We start from the raw sequence: 15,932 nt of genomic DNA on the forward strand, positions 1-15,932 counted from the left end.
GTGTGTGTGTATATATATATATATATATATATGTATGTGTGTGTGTTCCTTGATTAAGTCCATTATATTTATAAAAAAATCTGTTTCCTCAAACATTCACTGCAAACCAATCAGAGTGCCTTTTATAAATGTCCTGCTGGAGATGGAAGGCTGAAATAAGAACACTTTATATAAAGGATAAAACTGCATGATATGATAAGACGTGTCTAAATGCAGTAAATATACGTTTATCGTGGTCGCGTTTGGCCTCTACATCACTAAAGAAGCCCAGGTTAGTTGTGCTAATGCTAAGGGTTATGGTAATCTCACGTGACTAAACGTTACAGACACTGAACGACACATAAGGCGACTTTTTTTCTGATGGCCAGATGATCAACAGCCCCGTTTATTTACATCTAATTAAAATATACAGAAAATCTGTTGATCACAAATACACTAAACTCATTCATTAGCATCATAATTCCCACTTTCCGCTCGCAGCATACTGGAGTCCTACCTGTTCACTGAATTTATTCAGATTCTGAAAGTCAGTGCTGACATTGTCGGGTAATGTATCATTCGTGAAATGTAACTGCAACATTGTTTCTCTGCAGCTTCGCTGTTGATACCCTGAACTGTCACATCTGCTTCCACACTTCCGCTGCTCAACGATTCCACGATCAGCACTTTCGTCATTCTCATACTTGAGAGTCATGTGATCATGATATTTTGTAGTGCAGTGATAATCTGGGTGTTTGTATGCATTAATTAAACTATCATAGAAGACAAGATAAGTAAATATTATTTTTCTTGCAAAAAGTAGATGATTCATTTCGTTTTATTCAGGCTACATCAAATCTGTGCCGATGAACTTCCATGACATTAACCCTTAAATAGGCAGAAGCATAAAAATACCTCAGAAAATTAATGTAATGTCATTTGCCAAAACATCAGGAGTCAAATAACAATTTTTTTATGTTTTTCTTCAAAATGTTGCTTATAATTGTCCAGTTTGTATCTACCATGTGAACAACTTATGTGACCCTGGACCACAAAACCAGTGAAAGGGTCAATTTTTTGAAATTGAGATTTATACATCATCTGAAAACTGAATAAATAAACTTTGATGTATGGTTTGTTAGGATAGGGCAATATTTGGCTGAGATAAAACTATTTGAAAATCTGGAATCTGAGGGTGCAAAAAAAATCTAAATATCGAGAAAATCGCCTTTAAAGTTGTCCAAATGAAGTTCCTAGCAATGCATATTACTAAACAAAAATTAACTTTTAATATATTTACGGTAGGAAATTTACAAAATATATTCATGGAACATGATATTTTCTTCATATCCTAATCATTTTTGGCATAAAAAATCAATAATTTTGACCCATACAATGCATTGTTGGCTATTGCTACAAAATACCTGTGCTACTTATGACTGGTTTTGTGGTCCAGGGTCACATGTAAAAGATAAAAACATGAATTTGACAAATCCTAATGTAATGCTATAAACTGTGTTTCTTAGTTTGCTTAAAGGGGTCATATGATGCGATTTCAAGTTTTCCTTTCTCTTTGCAGTGTTACAAGCTGATTGTGCATAGATAGGGTGACTTGGTATAAAAAACAGACAAGGTTTTTACAGGGATCAATTTTTAAAATGCTTTTCTCATAATTTGGGCACATTCATTGTCGGTCGCTCCCCCATGCTGTAAAATGTCTGTATGACAACATTTAATATTGTATAGCCAACAATATTATATTAAAGGTGGTACAACATACTAAGTAGATATTTAATCATTCCCAAAGATAGCCTACATATAGAAAACTGTGTGACAAGCAATCCAGTACAAATTTTTAAAAAAAGTAGTTCTGTAAGCGGGAGTAAAAATAAGCATTTTATGGCACAAAATAGAATCTCACAGAACATGTGCATGGCATATAACCATCTCATCCCGAGAAAGGGTTAAACAGTAGGAGGTAAAAGTATCTATTATTCAGAGGGAGTGCGATTCGAGACCCGGGAAAAGTCACGCCTGAGTGTAGAGGCGAAAGACCGAGCGGTCCTTGTGAACGAGACTACATTTACATATTCACCCTAAGGGTTTGAAGGCGTGTGTACCAGCAAAGATTAGTGTGACATACCTCCGCACTTTGGCAGTGGACTACTCTAACGGCACCTTCAGTCTCTGCGTTTTTGTAATAACACTACTTCTCCAGAGACAGGTAAGTTTCATACCTCTTCTGCATGGAGCACTAGTGCGCGTTCTCCGGGAGAGTTCAAGTGCAGCATGACCGCACATGTCTGATGATATAGACTACTTGCTCAAACTTAGTTTTATTTTAGTTACGTTAACCTATAGATTCTACATGTAACTGGAATGTATTTAATTTGGGGTTGTTAAAGCATGGAATAGTGTGTGGCTATCGAGCGCGCATGGCTGAGGCGTGCGGAAAGCTTGTCTTATAGGTCATTATGTAAGCGTGGGGAAGTTTGTGAGATTTATTTATCATTTTCCTGCATTACCGGTCTGAGTTCCCTAGTGTTTTGTGCACATTAAAAAAAATCGATTATTCCAAGATTTCCATGTTCTCATGAAAATCCAGATGTTTGGTGAAGATGCAGTGTACAAAAAGAGGGCTTTCCTGACATAGGCTCTTAAAATAATAATAGTCGGTAAAAGTAACTGAAACCAATATTTTTAATTTTGTGGTTTAAGCTTTTTTTCCCCAAAGAAGCGAACTTTCCGAATATGAAGTAAATGCTCTCAAATCATTTTTGTTGTATTAAAACCGGTTTATTTCGTTGACGTCATAGAAGTGTTATAACGCGCGTCACGCGGATTAAAGTTTTTACTGTTCTGACAACGTCTTACTTTTGCAACATAATTAATTATGGAAACATCTCATTTATATTTCTGCCCTTTTCACTTAAGCGTATTGCCATGCAGTTATAGTTCACCGAAAATGAAAGTTCTGTCATTGTTTAACTTACTCATCCCAAAAAGTATGACTAATTCTTCTGTGGAACACAAAATGAGATGTTATTCAGAATGTGAGGGACTGACAACCTCGGTCACCGTTCACTTTCCTTGCATCTCTTAGGAAAAGTGAACAACGAATGAGGCTGTCATTCTGCCTAACCGCTCAGTTTGTGTTCCAATGAAGAAAGGTAAATCACACAGGTTTGGTCCAACATGAGGTCGAGTATATGATGACTCTGGACTTTCATTTTCGAGTGAGCTATCCCTTTAAAACAATAGAAATATGAGCGCGTGATAAATAAGGGGGCGCTGAATGCAGGTGAATTCCGCAGCGGGGTGATTGTGAGTTGAGTCGAGCGTGCATCTGAGCGAGGGTAACGTGCTAATTGGCGTTGGTAGACTGTACGGCGTGCCCGCGAGGCCTCTCGGAGGAATGCCGCGCCGTCACATTGGCTTTGCGCTGCTGCATAGAAATGACTCAGACTTCAATCAAATCTCTAGTAACAATGAGACTGCACATTGAAGTTAGAACGATACGGCCAGCTCGAATACCGCGACCTTCTCTCGGCTTTTATTAGCTACTAGGCTATCTGATAGTTTAACCAAAACCCAAGTCGTTCTTTTAATAACTCGTCTATTTTTCTAAGAAACTAGTTTACAAACTGTTGACAAGTTTAAAACTTGTCCATTAACTTTGGCATGAAATGAAAATTCACTCTATAATTTTTCTAAAAACATGCTTTGCCATGCATTTTTTCAAAATGTATTTTGACCTTTTATTTTTAACTAAAAGTCATAACTTTACTGGACAACAGACTTCTGTCTGGTGACACATGCAGGACTTATCCAGTCACGTGGTCTGCCTAAACCCCGCCCCTGCAACTCAAATTTACCCAAAGTCCCTTTCAAGGAAAGTCTGTTCACTTGGTGGCCATATTTCCAACGCCTCCAGGCAGCCATTTTAGTTTACGAACTGTTGACAAGTTTAAAACTTGTCCATTAACTTTGGCATGAAATGAAAATTCACTCTATAATTTTTCTAAAAGCATGCTTTGCCATGCATTTTTTCAAAATGTATTTTGACCTTTTATTTTTAACTAAAAGTCATAACTTTACTGGACAACAGACTTCTGTCTGGTGACACATGCAGGACTTATCCAGTCACGTGGTCTGCCTAAACCCCGCCCCTGCAACTCAAATTTACCCAAAGTCCCTTTCAAGGAAAGTCTGTTCACTTGGTGGCCATATTTCCAACGCCTCCAGGCAGCCATTTCGGGCACCCAAGACCAAGTCCTATTTACTTGAATGGGGAAATCCTGAAATCAAAAACAGAATCTGACATGAATGGTCCCATAAATGTTTTTTTATGCTCAAATAGCATAGAAAAATCCTATATTTCAGGCTGAACCAGCAAATGCACATGTGCAGTCCTAATCGCACGTCTCAGAACACTCACTGTTTCTTTGGCCCTGTCCCAAATGGCACTCTTCATGTGTACTTGCAGTGTTGAGGGCTTACAATGGCAACCACGAGTGTTTGTCCGTTAGGTCCATAAGTGCATAGTGTGTCCAATTTGCCCAATGTCATTTTAGCTTTCAGAAGGATGCTCACGAGTGCCCCCTTTGTGGCCGTTGCACCCTCGATAAGCACTTCTGCTGAGCCCACACGGAGACAAGCTCCACAGCAGACTTACGGCATTACATCAAGAAAATTTGTGGTCTCAGAGGAAGACTGCAAGGGTTTAGGGTGTGATTTGGGACAGGGCATATGGCAACTGGAGCTTTGAACAGCCGTGGCAGTGACGCAATGACTTTACCAACTGGCGATTGTTTCTTTTATGTAGAAGACAGGACTTATTCATCCATATTGTGTGTTGGTATATCTGTCTTGGTATATCTAAAGTCTTCAGCTCATTTGCTTCCACTTTTGAGTGCAACGCCCACATCTACAAATCTAATCAACAACCAATGTACAGAACCAAGTCCCCGGCCCGCTCACCATTTTTATCTTTTGATAATCTGTTACACTTATTAATGTTATTGTACAATTTCAATAGAATAACAATTCATTTTGCAGCACATTCTTAAATGGAATAAAAACATTTTAAAAAATCAGACCTGATGCACATTCTTTATCATTTATCATCATTTTGTATTTGCATGTTTTCCCAAATCGTAAATACGAATGAAGAGGACTTGAACGCAACATTTGTAACTACCCTACTTTTCTACACTTACAGTACTTGAGGAAATATGTTTTGTGTTATTCATAATAGAATTTGATAATGATCTTAATCTCTTTTTATGTGAAACTTAATATAGGTTTTGTGATCATTGTGGCAGATTCAAACACTCACATACAGTACACACTCAAAAGTGCATTAATACAAAAACCTTCCTCACATTAGGTTCAGTCGACAATCTCTGTCATTCATACAGACCTTTGATGTGGCCTCTTATTGTATTCACTCTTATTCACTTCTCAGTTCTCCCACTGGGCTGTGGAGAGAGCATGTGTGTTTATAGGACCCATAAGGAAAACTTACGCATTGTCACTTTGATAATGGACTTGAAATGAGATCCATAGCAGTTAAGACGTAAGTGCCTTTGTGTGTGTACTTGCACGTTCTTGTCTGCAGACTTAAGCACAATGTCCTTTAGCCATTTCTTGTAGGATGCACCTGTAGGCCTTGCCTGTGTCCTGTTTGCATAATGTGGTTTGACACTTTCCCCAGTTTCCCTATTTCCCCAAAACTAATGTGCATGTCAGATATAGACTGTTATATAGACTATAACTGCCTTCCAAAGTGATGGGGAAAGGTTGTTATGAGTTATAATGACACAGAAATGCATTCGCCACCCTCAGGGTGTAACGTGAACAACAGCTGTGATCTGAAAGTATGAATGACTGATGAGTGTTGTGTTGACAGGCTAAATGTTTCTACCTCGTGGTATTTTTGGACTACAGTTGAACATGAACTCTATATAATGATATTAAACATGGCAATATTAAAGGCAGTTCACCCAAATATGAAACATTTGTCATCATTTACTCACCCTCATATCATTCCAAAAATTACTTTCTCTCTTCTGTGGGATTGAAAAAATAATTAGAAATTCATTAAAAAGCAGAATTTAAAGTTTTCTTAATCTCTTTGGCTCAATTCTCAAATAAGATTGATTGGATTTTCTTGTGACAATAAGATCAGAATTCTGACCTCTAAGAAAAATCCATAAAAATAGTGCCCAGAGTACCATGGTAATGGGAAGGAATTTTCCTTTTTGATTTTTCACAGTTGTTTTACCTATATTTTGAAGTGATTATACATTGCATTGTGCTTTAGGTTTAAAGGAACACAGCTGTTTTTCTCATAGTGTAAACAATTTGTTTCTTGTTTACGCCAGATTTGAGGTTCTTATTCTTTTCAGCAAATTGCATGTGTTTTGGCCCATTTGCAAATCGGTAAGTAAAATTGTCTACAGTTAACACAATAACTAAATGCACATGGCTTGCTGATCAAAATGGATGAGTTGATTCTCAGTGAAATTGTCACACTCTTCACAACTTCTAAACAATCTATTATCGTGCAAGCTATCAATGATCCAAAATGATCCATTCAATTATCAAAATCTGTCAGACCAATTACTGACACAATTACCAAGTTTTGAAGCATGAATTAAATGTTTTGGTTGAGTTACTACATTTTATAGACATGCTATGGAGTTGTGATGCTCCATAAAGAAGTTGTGACAATTACACTTACAGTGCAATATTGAGACTGTTGCAAAAAAAATGAGCCAAAGTGATTGAGAAAAAACTGTAAAGAATGTTCACGCTGCTCTGTTCAATGCAACAAAATGAGGTTGATGACGAGTCAGTGATGACAAAATTGTAATTTTGGTGAACCTTATGTTTAATAAAGTGGTCTTTATTTTGTTATTAAGACTTATGTCTTAAAATAAAACATCAGACTATTTTGTCTAGGCTGCTGGGGTCTTATAATGGTTTTACCTAGACAATCATTACCTGAAACATTGAATGTTTGATTTTGACATTGAAAATCAAAGACTGTATGTAAAACCTAATCACAACTCGATTGATAGTGTTCTGGATCTGTCTGAAGAATCTGTGTCATTGATTGTGTAATGACTTTTATATAAAGTCATTATTATTATTTGGCCTATTTTTCTATTTATTGTTCTCGAAGGATATTTTAGTTTCCTATGGTCAAATACTGTATGATCACATATTTAGTTGAGACAGAGGTCAATGTAATCTATAACACTTATCCATTAATTATTTCTCAGGTCCATTATGTTTTTTGAAGTCATATTTGCTATGTTTTGCCACTTTTTGCCATTTAACCAGGTCTAATGTTTCTTTTTTGACAGGACTGAGAGGAAGAAATAAAAAAGACGACTGAAATAGTGATGCCATCCAACAAGTACTCCTCCGCTATCATGGCGGAAAGTGACAAGATGACTGCCACGGTAAGATAAAGAAAGAGTGTTGGGATAGCATTAGGTTCTGTCATGATTTGCCATCCCTTTACTCTTTTTTTCTTGGAACACAGAAGGGGACATTTTGAAAAACATTCTGGTTGCTCTTCATGCAATTACAATGAATGGCGAAAATTGCAAATTTTTTGCATTTTTCCTCTATATTGTGCAGTCTTATTTACTACATTCTAATATTGTGCAATAGCTTTGACCGCTATTCGCTAAAAATCCAGCATCCACTAGGCTTGCCGCAATAGACGGTGCTGACGGTGATACTGGTGTTAAGCCGCAACACCGGTTACGTCACTTGCCCACCTAGACCACCTAGGGGTGTCACCGACCGCCACCGTCGTTTTGATTTTTTTATAGTAATAAAAATCATTTAGTTCAGTAAAAGAACAGACACTACAATTAAAAACTGAACGCGGCTGCTCAAATGCAGCGTGCCGAACGACAGTTGCATCACAGATCAGATTTCATTTCTCCAGTGAGGAGAGTGAGTCGAGCTGACTGACAAGAAGAGTGAGGTGATGGGAAAATTTCCTCACCGTCACAACCCTAGCATCCACCCTGCATCACTTTAATAATATCAGCCTTACTCTCACATTAAAAACCATTTTTCTCTCCTACATGCACACAAAGAGTGTGTGGAGGTGTGGAGTGGTGTGAGTGTCTCACTCGTCTCTGGTGTTTTGGGTTCAAAATGAGGCCAAAGGTGCAGTGGAATTTATGGGATTAGTGAAAGGGGACAGAGAGGGAAAAATGGCAGTGTCTGGTTCTCTTGGTGGAAGAGCTGCTCTAACAGGTTTTTCTTTATGGCAGCTCGATTCAACTTTGTCCTGATTTTTTTTTTATTCTAACGGATTTTTCTCCATATTCTTTGTGACTGTAAATGAGGCAAGACTGCTTCATTACTTTCTTCTGATCCTGCACGCCACAGAGCGCATGGAGAGAGAGATAAAGAGAGAGAGCAGGCTCTTTGAACACTGCACCTGGCCGAGAAAGTGCTCTGGATCCCAGAGACCAGCTGCTTGGCCGGGGAGGAGAGAGAAGCACACTGGCCATTCAGATGCCCAGAGCTCAACTGAACCTAGTCTGTACTAACAAATCTGTATTATGAGATGTCTTAAAAAGGTTCTGACCTCCTTTTACGCAGCATGTCAGTGTTCTGAACATCATTATTTCTTTTTAACTTAAAGGAATGTTTGGGTTAAATACGGGTTAAGCTACTGACACAATTTTTCATATGCTGTCAGTAACCACAGAGAGTAATTTTAACTCGCCTTAGTTTGAAAAGAAAAATGTGCTGACAGAAATGGAAGTCTGTGGTGTAGGGTTGTCACGATACCATTATTTCTTTCTGAAATCCTGAAAGTATGGTTATAGTCTTGCCATATTTATGATGATAAAGTAATCCTGGCACCCTTTCCATTTACAGTGCATGCTATAAGTCAAAGGTTTTGAGGATATCTTAGTGTGTTTGAGGCATTCATAAGTATTCAGAAAATTTTTTTTATTAGTAGTATTTATTTATTTTTATGGAAATATCAAGTGAATATGGCTTTAAAAATGGATCAGAATTGCTAATCAAATTAATAGACAAAAGATTTAATAATCAATTAGGTAATTGGGCTGTTCATAAAGAACAGTAGTTATTTCTGTGAAGGTAAACAGCCGGGAAATAAATTGCATGTTTATTTTAGATCTGTGTGGCAGCAGCAATACCCCTAGTGATTCGCTCCCCTAGTGAGAGCCACATCACTAGGGGAGCGAAATCAGACGCGCTCGTTTTTTCAGACGCTTGCAGAAAAAGGCTTACCAAAAAAATATACTGGGTTAATCTTTTTCACGTTTCCTTGGTTGGTAGATGCACCAGGGACCTGATTATAGCACTTAATACCTGGAAAAGTCAGATTTTCATGATATGTCACCTTTAATGAAACATATGAGTTTTCTGTCCAGGTAACTAAAGCGTAGAAGATCCAAAAAGGTCTTAAAGGTGTCATACAGCAAAACTAATCCATATGAATCAAATGATTTAATCAAAGTCTTGTGAAGAGATACAATCACTTTAAATGAGGCTCATTCTCACTATTAGCTCATTCGATAATGAAAATTTTGTCTTCATTTACTTACCCTCATATTGTTCCAAACCTGAAGAAACCTGTGAGTTTCTTTGTTTCGTTGAACACACAGGAAGATATTTAGAAGAATGTTGGTAACCAAACAGCTGACGGTAGCCAATCTTTTTCCATACTATGAAAGTTAATTCTCCTCCCCTTCAGAATATCTTCTTTTGTGCTCAACAGAAGAAAGTCATATAGGTTTGAAACAACTTGAGGGTGAGTAAATGATGACAGAATTTATAAAAATTTTTTTGATGAACTATCCCTTTAATTTTGGCATTTATTTACATTTTAACAATGACACACATATATAGATCACATCACATATGGTAAACACATAAGTTCAAACATGCACGGCAACCAATGAGACCTGTTTCAGCATGTGACGCACAAGCATCCATGTTTACCACTGATGCGCTACATGTATGTGTGTTTATAAGCGACTAAAAGCCTCAATTAAATGAGTACATTATATAAAGCCACTGTATCTCTTCACAAGACTTGGATTAAACCAGATTATAAATTTCATGACTGGAAATGATGACAGGATTTTCATTTTTGTGTGAACTATCACTTTAAGTATGTGTTTTATAATAATACAATGATTTGAAAAATGACTCGCACAGGAATGACAATCATGAAACATTAATTATTGCTCATGTCATCAGCATGATGCATAGGAGCACCGCATGACCAAACTATCTCTTTAAAGATCAAAGCAAGAGCTACTCAAATCACCTTAGCATGAACACACAAGAATAAGCTTACATAAAACTAAACCATGTATTCTGTTTAAGGAGGCAAGTAGAGGCTGGAGAGGTGAAAGGGTTTATGGGCTCCTTCAGTCATTCAGTTTATCTTTCTGCTGGCTCCTAATGACACCCCCTGCACTGGTTTTGCCTAAAGGCCTAAAGCTTTTGAAAGGCTGAAGAAAGTCAGCGGATCAAACCAGGTGGCTCAGATTCCCTTTATACCACGTAATACTACACACACACACCAAGGAATAGCAATGTGTGAAAACTCACTGTTATTTCCCAGAGTTATGTGTGTGTCTGCTGCCATGCTTGCCAACCATGTGAACACACACTCTCACAGTAGCCAAAGGCATATCTGAGCACACTGATGAGTGGAGAGGCTCATCAGATAACAGTTATGTTAAAGCAGACATGCATAATTCCAGACAAGATGCAACATGAGCAAAATGTGGAAGCGCATGTCATGTCCTCAAACCTGTAAGACAACTTGTTTTAGCCAGTAAAGCCTGTTATCACATAATTAATCCACGAGTGAAACTCAAAATGACAACACAAACCATAGAGTTTCCAGCCTTAAAGAGATAGCTCAACCAAAAAGAAAAATTCTGTCATCAGAATCATTCATCCTCATGTCGTTCCAAACCTGTATGACTTTCTGTGGAACGTAAAAATTAAATTTTGAAGATTGTTGGTAACCACCCAGTTTTGGTGACCACTGACTTCCACTGTGTGGATAAAAAAGAAAAAAATGTTTCTCAAAGTATCTTCATTTTTGTTCCACAGAAGAAAAGAAAGTCATACAGGTTCGAAGTGAGAGTAAATTATGACAGTTTTTATTTTTGGGTGAACTATCACTTTAAACTCAAAACACTTGGGCTGCGACAAATGACTTAATCTTGATAATAAATTAATCTGTCAATAATTTCTTCATTAATCAATTAAATCACCATTACACATGTTGTTCAGTGTGTTTATATAATGTATATGTACTGTAAGTTTATACAATATATACTTCATTGTGGTCTAAAATATATAGGTTACAAAATAAAAGTAAAGTATTTTTTTTCATTAAATGTGTTCATTTAAAGCCTAATGATCCAAAATGACTTAATCTGAATGATATGTACATGCACACAGTGTGATGTAATCGATGCTTAATGATTTATTCACTCAATTGATTTTGGACACCTTGCTTTGGAAAATAGAAATGCTTGCATTATAAGAATATCACCATATAAAAATAACATAAGAAAAATAACCAATGTGCCTTTTTTTATAGAAACTACTTTTATAGAGAACCGACTGTTTTTGTAACTCATGTGTGTTTTTAACGTAAACTTGTGTGTGAATGAGAACTTAGTTTAGTACTCACATGCTGTGACAGCCGCTTTCTGTCCGTGTGCTTCGGATGTGTGCGCTCAGAAAACCGTATATAAGAAGTTTAAACTAATATAGTTTAAAATTCATGTTTTCAGCGCGAAAAACATGATAATCAGAACCAAAACATATGTTTTATAGCAGGTACGAGCTGTAATGGCGCAGCTCTATTCTGGAAAAGGGGGCGGGGAGCAGCAGCTCATTTGCATTTAAAGAGGCATGCTCTAATACAGCGTGTTTCTGCTTCCACTCAAAATAGGCATTTTCAAAATGATATAATAAAAGATCTGTGGGGTATTTTCCATTTTATCTGCATGCACAAACAATTTTTTATTTAGAACTTATAAAAGCTAACCACTTACACATTCAGCGTGGTTGTTGTGGTTGGTGGGAGTGAGTGTGTGTGTGTGTGTGTGTGTGTGTGTGTGTGTGTGTGCACAGCCCTACCTCTGATCCGCTGCAGCACAGCTGTGGCATGAAAGATGTCTAGCATTCCAGTGGACGGTTCCAAAAATGCGACAGCAGCCTGTATTGTTCCCACATCCATGAACACACAATCTTCAGCCTGTGTGCTTTACTCTGTGCCTGTACTTATAGAAAACAGTGTTATCTCTGGTTAATTATAGTTTTCAATTTTCATATGCATGTCCACATACAGAAACACTAATTCACTTGTTCAAATGTTCAAATGAGGGCTGGGTTATAAAGCTGTAAAGTGTCATATCATATAAATATTTTTCACCTGTATGATAATTATGTACATTTCAATATTTATGTATTTACTTGAAAGTTTCGGTAACACTTTAGTATAGGGACCAATTCTCACTATTAACTAGTTGTTTATTAGCATGCCTATTATTAACATATTGACTGTTTATTAGTACTTATAAAGCACATATTCTGCATGACCATATTCTACATCCCTAATCCTACCCAATACCTAAATTTAATAACTACCCCATTAACTATTAAAAAGCAGCAAATTAGGAGTTTATTAAGGCAAAAGTCATAGTTAATGGTTTGTTAATAGCGAGATTTGGACCTAAAAATAAAGTGTGACCAAAGTTTTTTTTTTTTTCAGAGACACCATAAACTAAATATTAGGGATAAATTCAGCTTCATTAAAATTATTGAGTTAAATTACAAAGTCTTGCAAAATTATTTTATATTATTTAATGAAATTTATAAAAAATTATTTAAAAAACCGTTTCGGTTTTCGGCCCAGAATTTTAATTTCAGTGCATCCCTACTAAATATGGGAAATATAACATTTTAATACACTATGTCTACAGTAAAATGTGAAGCAGGAATTTTTTTGAGGGACAAACAAATCTTTGATTCATGGAAAAGGACACTGTGATCTGATTCATTAAAATGATTCGGGCTTATCATACAATCACACATGCTAGATAAGTTAAAACACTATTAAAACATATTTGTCTTAAATAGTCTAATAGTACAGCCTTTAGAAAAAAGTAATGACCAAAACATTTTTGTACATACACAATACAGTACAATACAAATACAAGTCTCTTATGCTCATGAAGGCTGCATTTATTTGATGAAAAACATTAAAAACAAATATTGTGAAATAGTATTATTATCATTTAAATAACTGTTTTCTGTTTGAATGTATTTTAAAATGTAATTTATTCCTGTGATGCAAAACTAAATTTTCAGCATCATTACTTAAATCTTCAGTGTCACATGATCCTTCAGAAATCATTCTAATGTGCTGATTTGCAGCTCAAGAAACATTTCTTATTGTTAGCATTATTGAAAACAGTTGTGCTGCTTTATATTTTTGTGGAAATCCTGCAACAGCGTACCTCCAAAAGAGAAACATTAATGTATCCAAGAAGCATCAAAGCAGGCGCTTAAAAAGTCATCAATCGCTCAGGGATGTCAACTTATCCGCAAGCAATAGAGGCATGACCAAACACATACTCTAGATACATTAATTCTCAGAGCACAGCCATGTATTGGTTGTATAGTTTGTGTTGACACTTTGCTCTGTCAGTGGACTGATCTTCTCAAGGCCTCAAACGGTCTCTTCTTCAAGTCACAACACAACCGCTTCTGGCACAACAAAAGAAACCTGATGAGAAATTAAATTGAAAGAATTAAAAGTACAGCAGCCAAGACCGGCAGGGTTTTTGTATTCTGTACATCATCGAAGCAAATCAGAGAAAGGAACATTTTATTTTGTTGTGTACATAATAGATTGCCAGAACAGGTGATCGATTTGACGTCTAGTAGCCCAGGGGTTTTCAACCTTGTGCCCCCCAAGTTTAATTTCACTGGTTTAACACATTTACCAAATTTGATTTAATCAATGTAAATCATGAGATTATATTCATATGTATGTAGGGATATGCCGGTATCAAAATTTCATGTTGCGATTAATTGCTCATGCTTTTATTACGGTATACGGTATTATCACGATATTGAAATTAAGTTAAAAAAAAAGTGGGGAAAAGTATTCTTAAAATGCATTCACAATTCTGAATTATTTGTAATATATAATTATTCACGGTATTTAGAAGTGCCCACGATAACAATATCGTGCATATTCATTACCATGATATATCGCATTACCGAATACAGGCACAAGTCTATATGTATGCATATATGTTCATTTTTCTCTTTTGGGGCATTTCAAGAAAAGAAGTGAGATGGATTTTTTCCTTGCTATTGAGAAATGTATCTTGTTCACTAGGTGTTTTAAGACTGTACTTGATGGAATTAAACGTGTTTCTCTTCAGGTGTATACGTCTAGTTTTCCTCTAATAGGTAAAAATATTTTCTGTCAACATAGTGCAAAAGAAAGGGTCAAGTGGTGGAGTTTTGGCTGGTTAGCATGACCCAGACTCTGGTGCTAAATGTCACCATTCATTGATAACCATAATGGGCGCTGTGTTAGAGTGACAGTGATGTTGTAGAGATGTTTGGGCCTGCCCACCATTAGTATCTTTTTTATGAATGGGAATAGCGAACACCTGTACCGTCACACACCCATTTAGTTGTGCCAGGTGACTTGGGATGGAGTTCTGTTGTTGTTTTGCTTGTCTATATTGAAGATTGTGAGTTGTCCAGATGTTCTAAACAGAATGTCTCTTTTTTTCAGGCTGCTGTGAATGGTGACATGTCAGTAGGAGAGGGATTGTCAGAAAACGACAGCGGTCTGGAAATGACCAATGAGAACAGCCCACTGACTGCGGCAGAGCCACCTTCACCTTTCTGCCCCAAACAGAACGGAGGCGCAGCCTCACCTGCAGGTACACAGACCCGATTTAATATATACATTTTCATTTTATCACTAGTACTAGATGTAATTCCTGTAAAATTTAAACCTGTTTTTACATGTGAATGCTAGGTATCCTGATAATTATTATTAAATACTGGATATAACTTTAGCAATTCTGTCACACTAGTCTTATTTTAACACGAATGTGACCGTACCTTGGAGTAGGGATGCACCGATCCGATACTCAGTATCGGTATTGGCTCCGATATTGCCATTTTCTGCCGGATCGGGTATCGGTCAGACGAGACCGATCCAAATCCTATATTCTGCATATACTATTCTGTGTTATTGTTAAGCCCCATGAAAGGCAAAAAAATCATTATAAAGCACCATAAAGATCTTGTGCACTATATTTCAAGTGTTCTGAAGCTGTTCCATAGCTCAGTGTGAGGTACAGATGAATATTTAAGTCCTTAAATTCAAGTTCATGTAAACTCTTCTCTCCGCTGCGGCTGTCTGACAGCCTCCATTCAGCATTCAAACTGCGTGTCGTGTTTGGTTACTACAGTTAAGACGATGAAACTCTCTCTAAGAGCGCACAGTAAGTGAAGTTTAAAACTGTTCAAAGAAAAGGCTCAATAAACTATCGCACACATATAATACACTATGCATCAATATCTCTTCATGTTGTGCTTTGAACTTCTCTATGTGGAGCACTGCACACTGTTACTGTGTTGCTTCAAGTGCATCATTCTGTGCGCTGGATGCACATAAGCGCTTTGTGGCGCTCTGGATTGAGCCTTCATATTATAATACTTTTGCACAATGAAAGATTATTAATAGCCTTTCTTGTTCTGTCCTCTCTATCATATGTTGCTGCCTCCATTATTGTGCTATACATTTAAAAGAAATGTATTTTGATTTATAGTATATATATATATATATATATATATATATATATATATAT

At 36.7% G+C, this 15,932-nt stretch overlaps 1 protein-coding gene and 1 long non-coding RNA gene across 2 annotated transcripts in view; one reads left to right on the forward strand and one right to left on the reverse strand.

Moving 5' to 3' along the window:
• Window positions 1-665, reverse strand: part of LOC107719919 (COMM domain-containing protein 7-like) — a 6,467-nt gene extending 5,802 nt beyond the window's left edge. The window contains exon 1 of the mRNA XM_016527471.1: window positions 497-665. Coding sequence (XP_016382957.1) covers window positions 497-580 — 84 coding nt within the window. The 5' untranslated portion in view covers window positions 581-665. The remainder of the gene's footprint in view (window positions 1-496) is intronic.
• A 1,345-nt stretch (window positions 666-2,010) lies between these two features.
• LOC107719920 (uncharacterized) lies at window positions 2,011-14,990 on the forward strand. Its single transcript, XR_001637564.1, has 3 exons — window positions 2,011-2,203; window positions 7,353-7,451; window positions 14,846-14,990. It is a non-coding gene; the product is annotated as an uncharacterized LOC107719920 (long non-coding RNA).
• The last annotated feature ends 942 nt before the right edge of the window (window positions 14,991-15,932 follow it).

The sequence above is a fragment of the Sinocyclocheilus rhinocerous genome, unplaced genomic scaffold (assembly GCF_001515625.1).
Source record: "Sinocyclocheilus rhinocerous isolate Xijiao unplaced genomic scaffold, SAMN03320098_v1.1 scaffold2616, whole genome shotgun sequence".
In the NCBI taxonomy this organism is placed as follows: Eukaryota; Metazoa; Chordata; class Actinopteri; order Cypriniformes; family Cyprinidae; genus Sinocyclocheilus; species Sinocyclocheilus rhinocerous.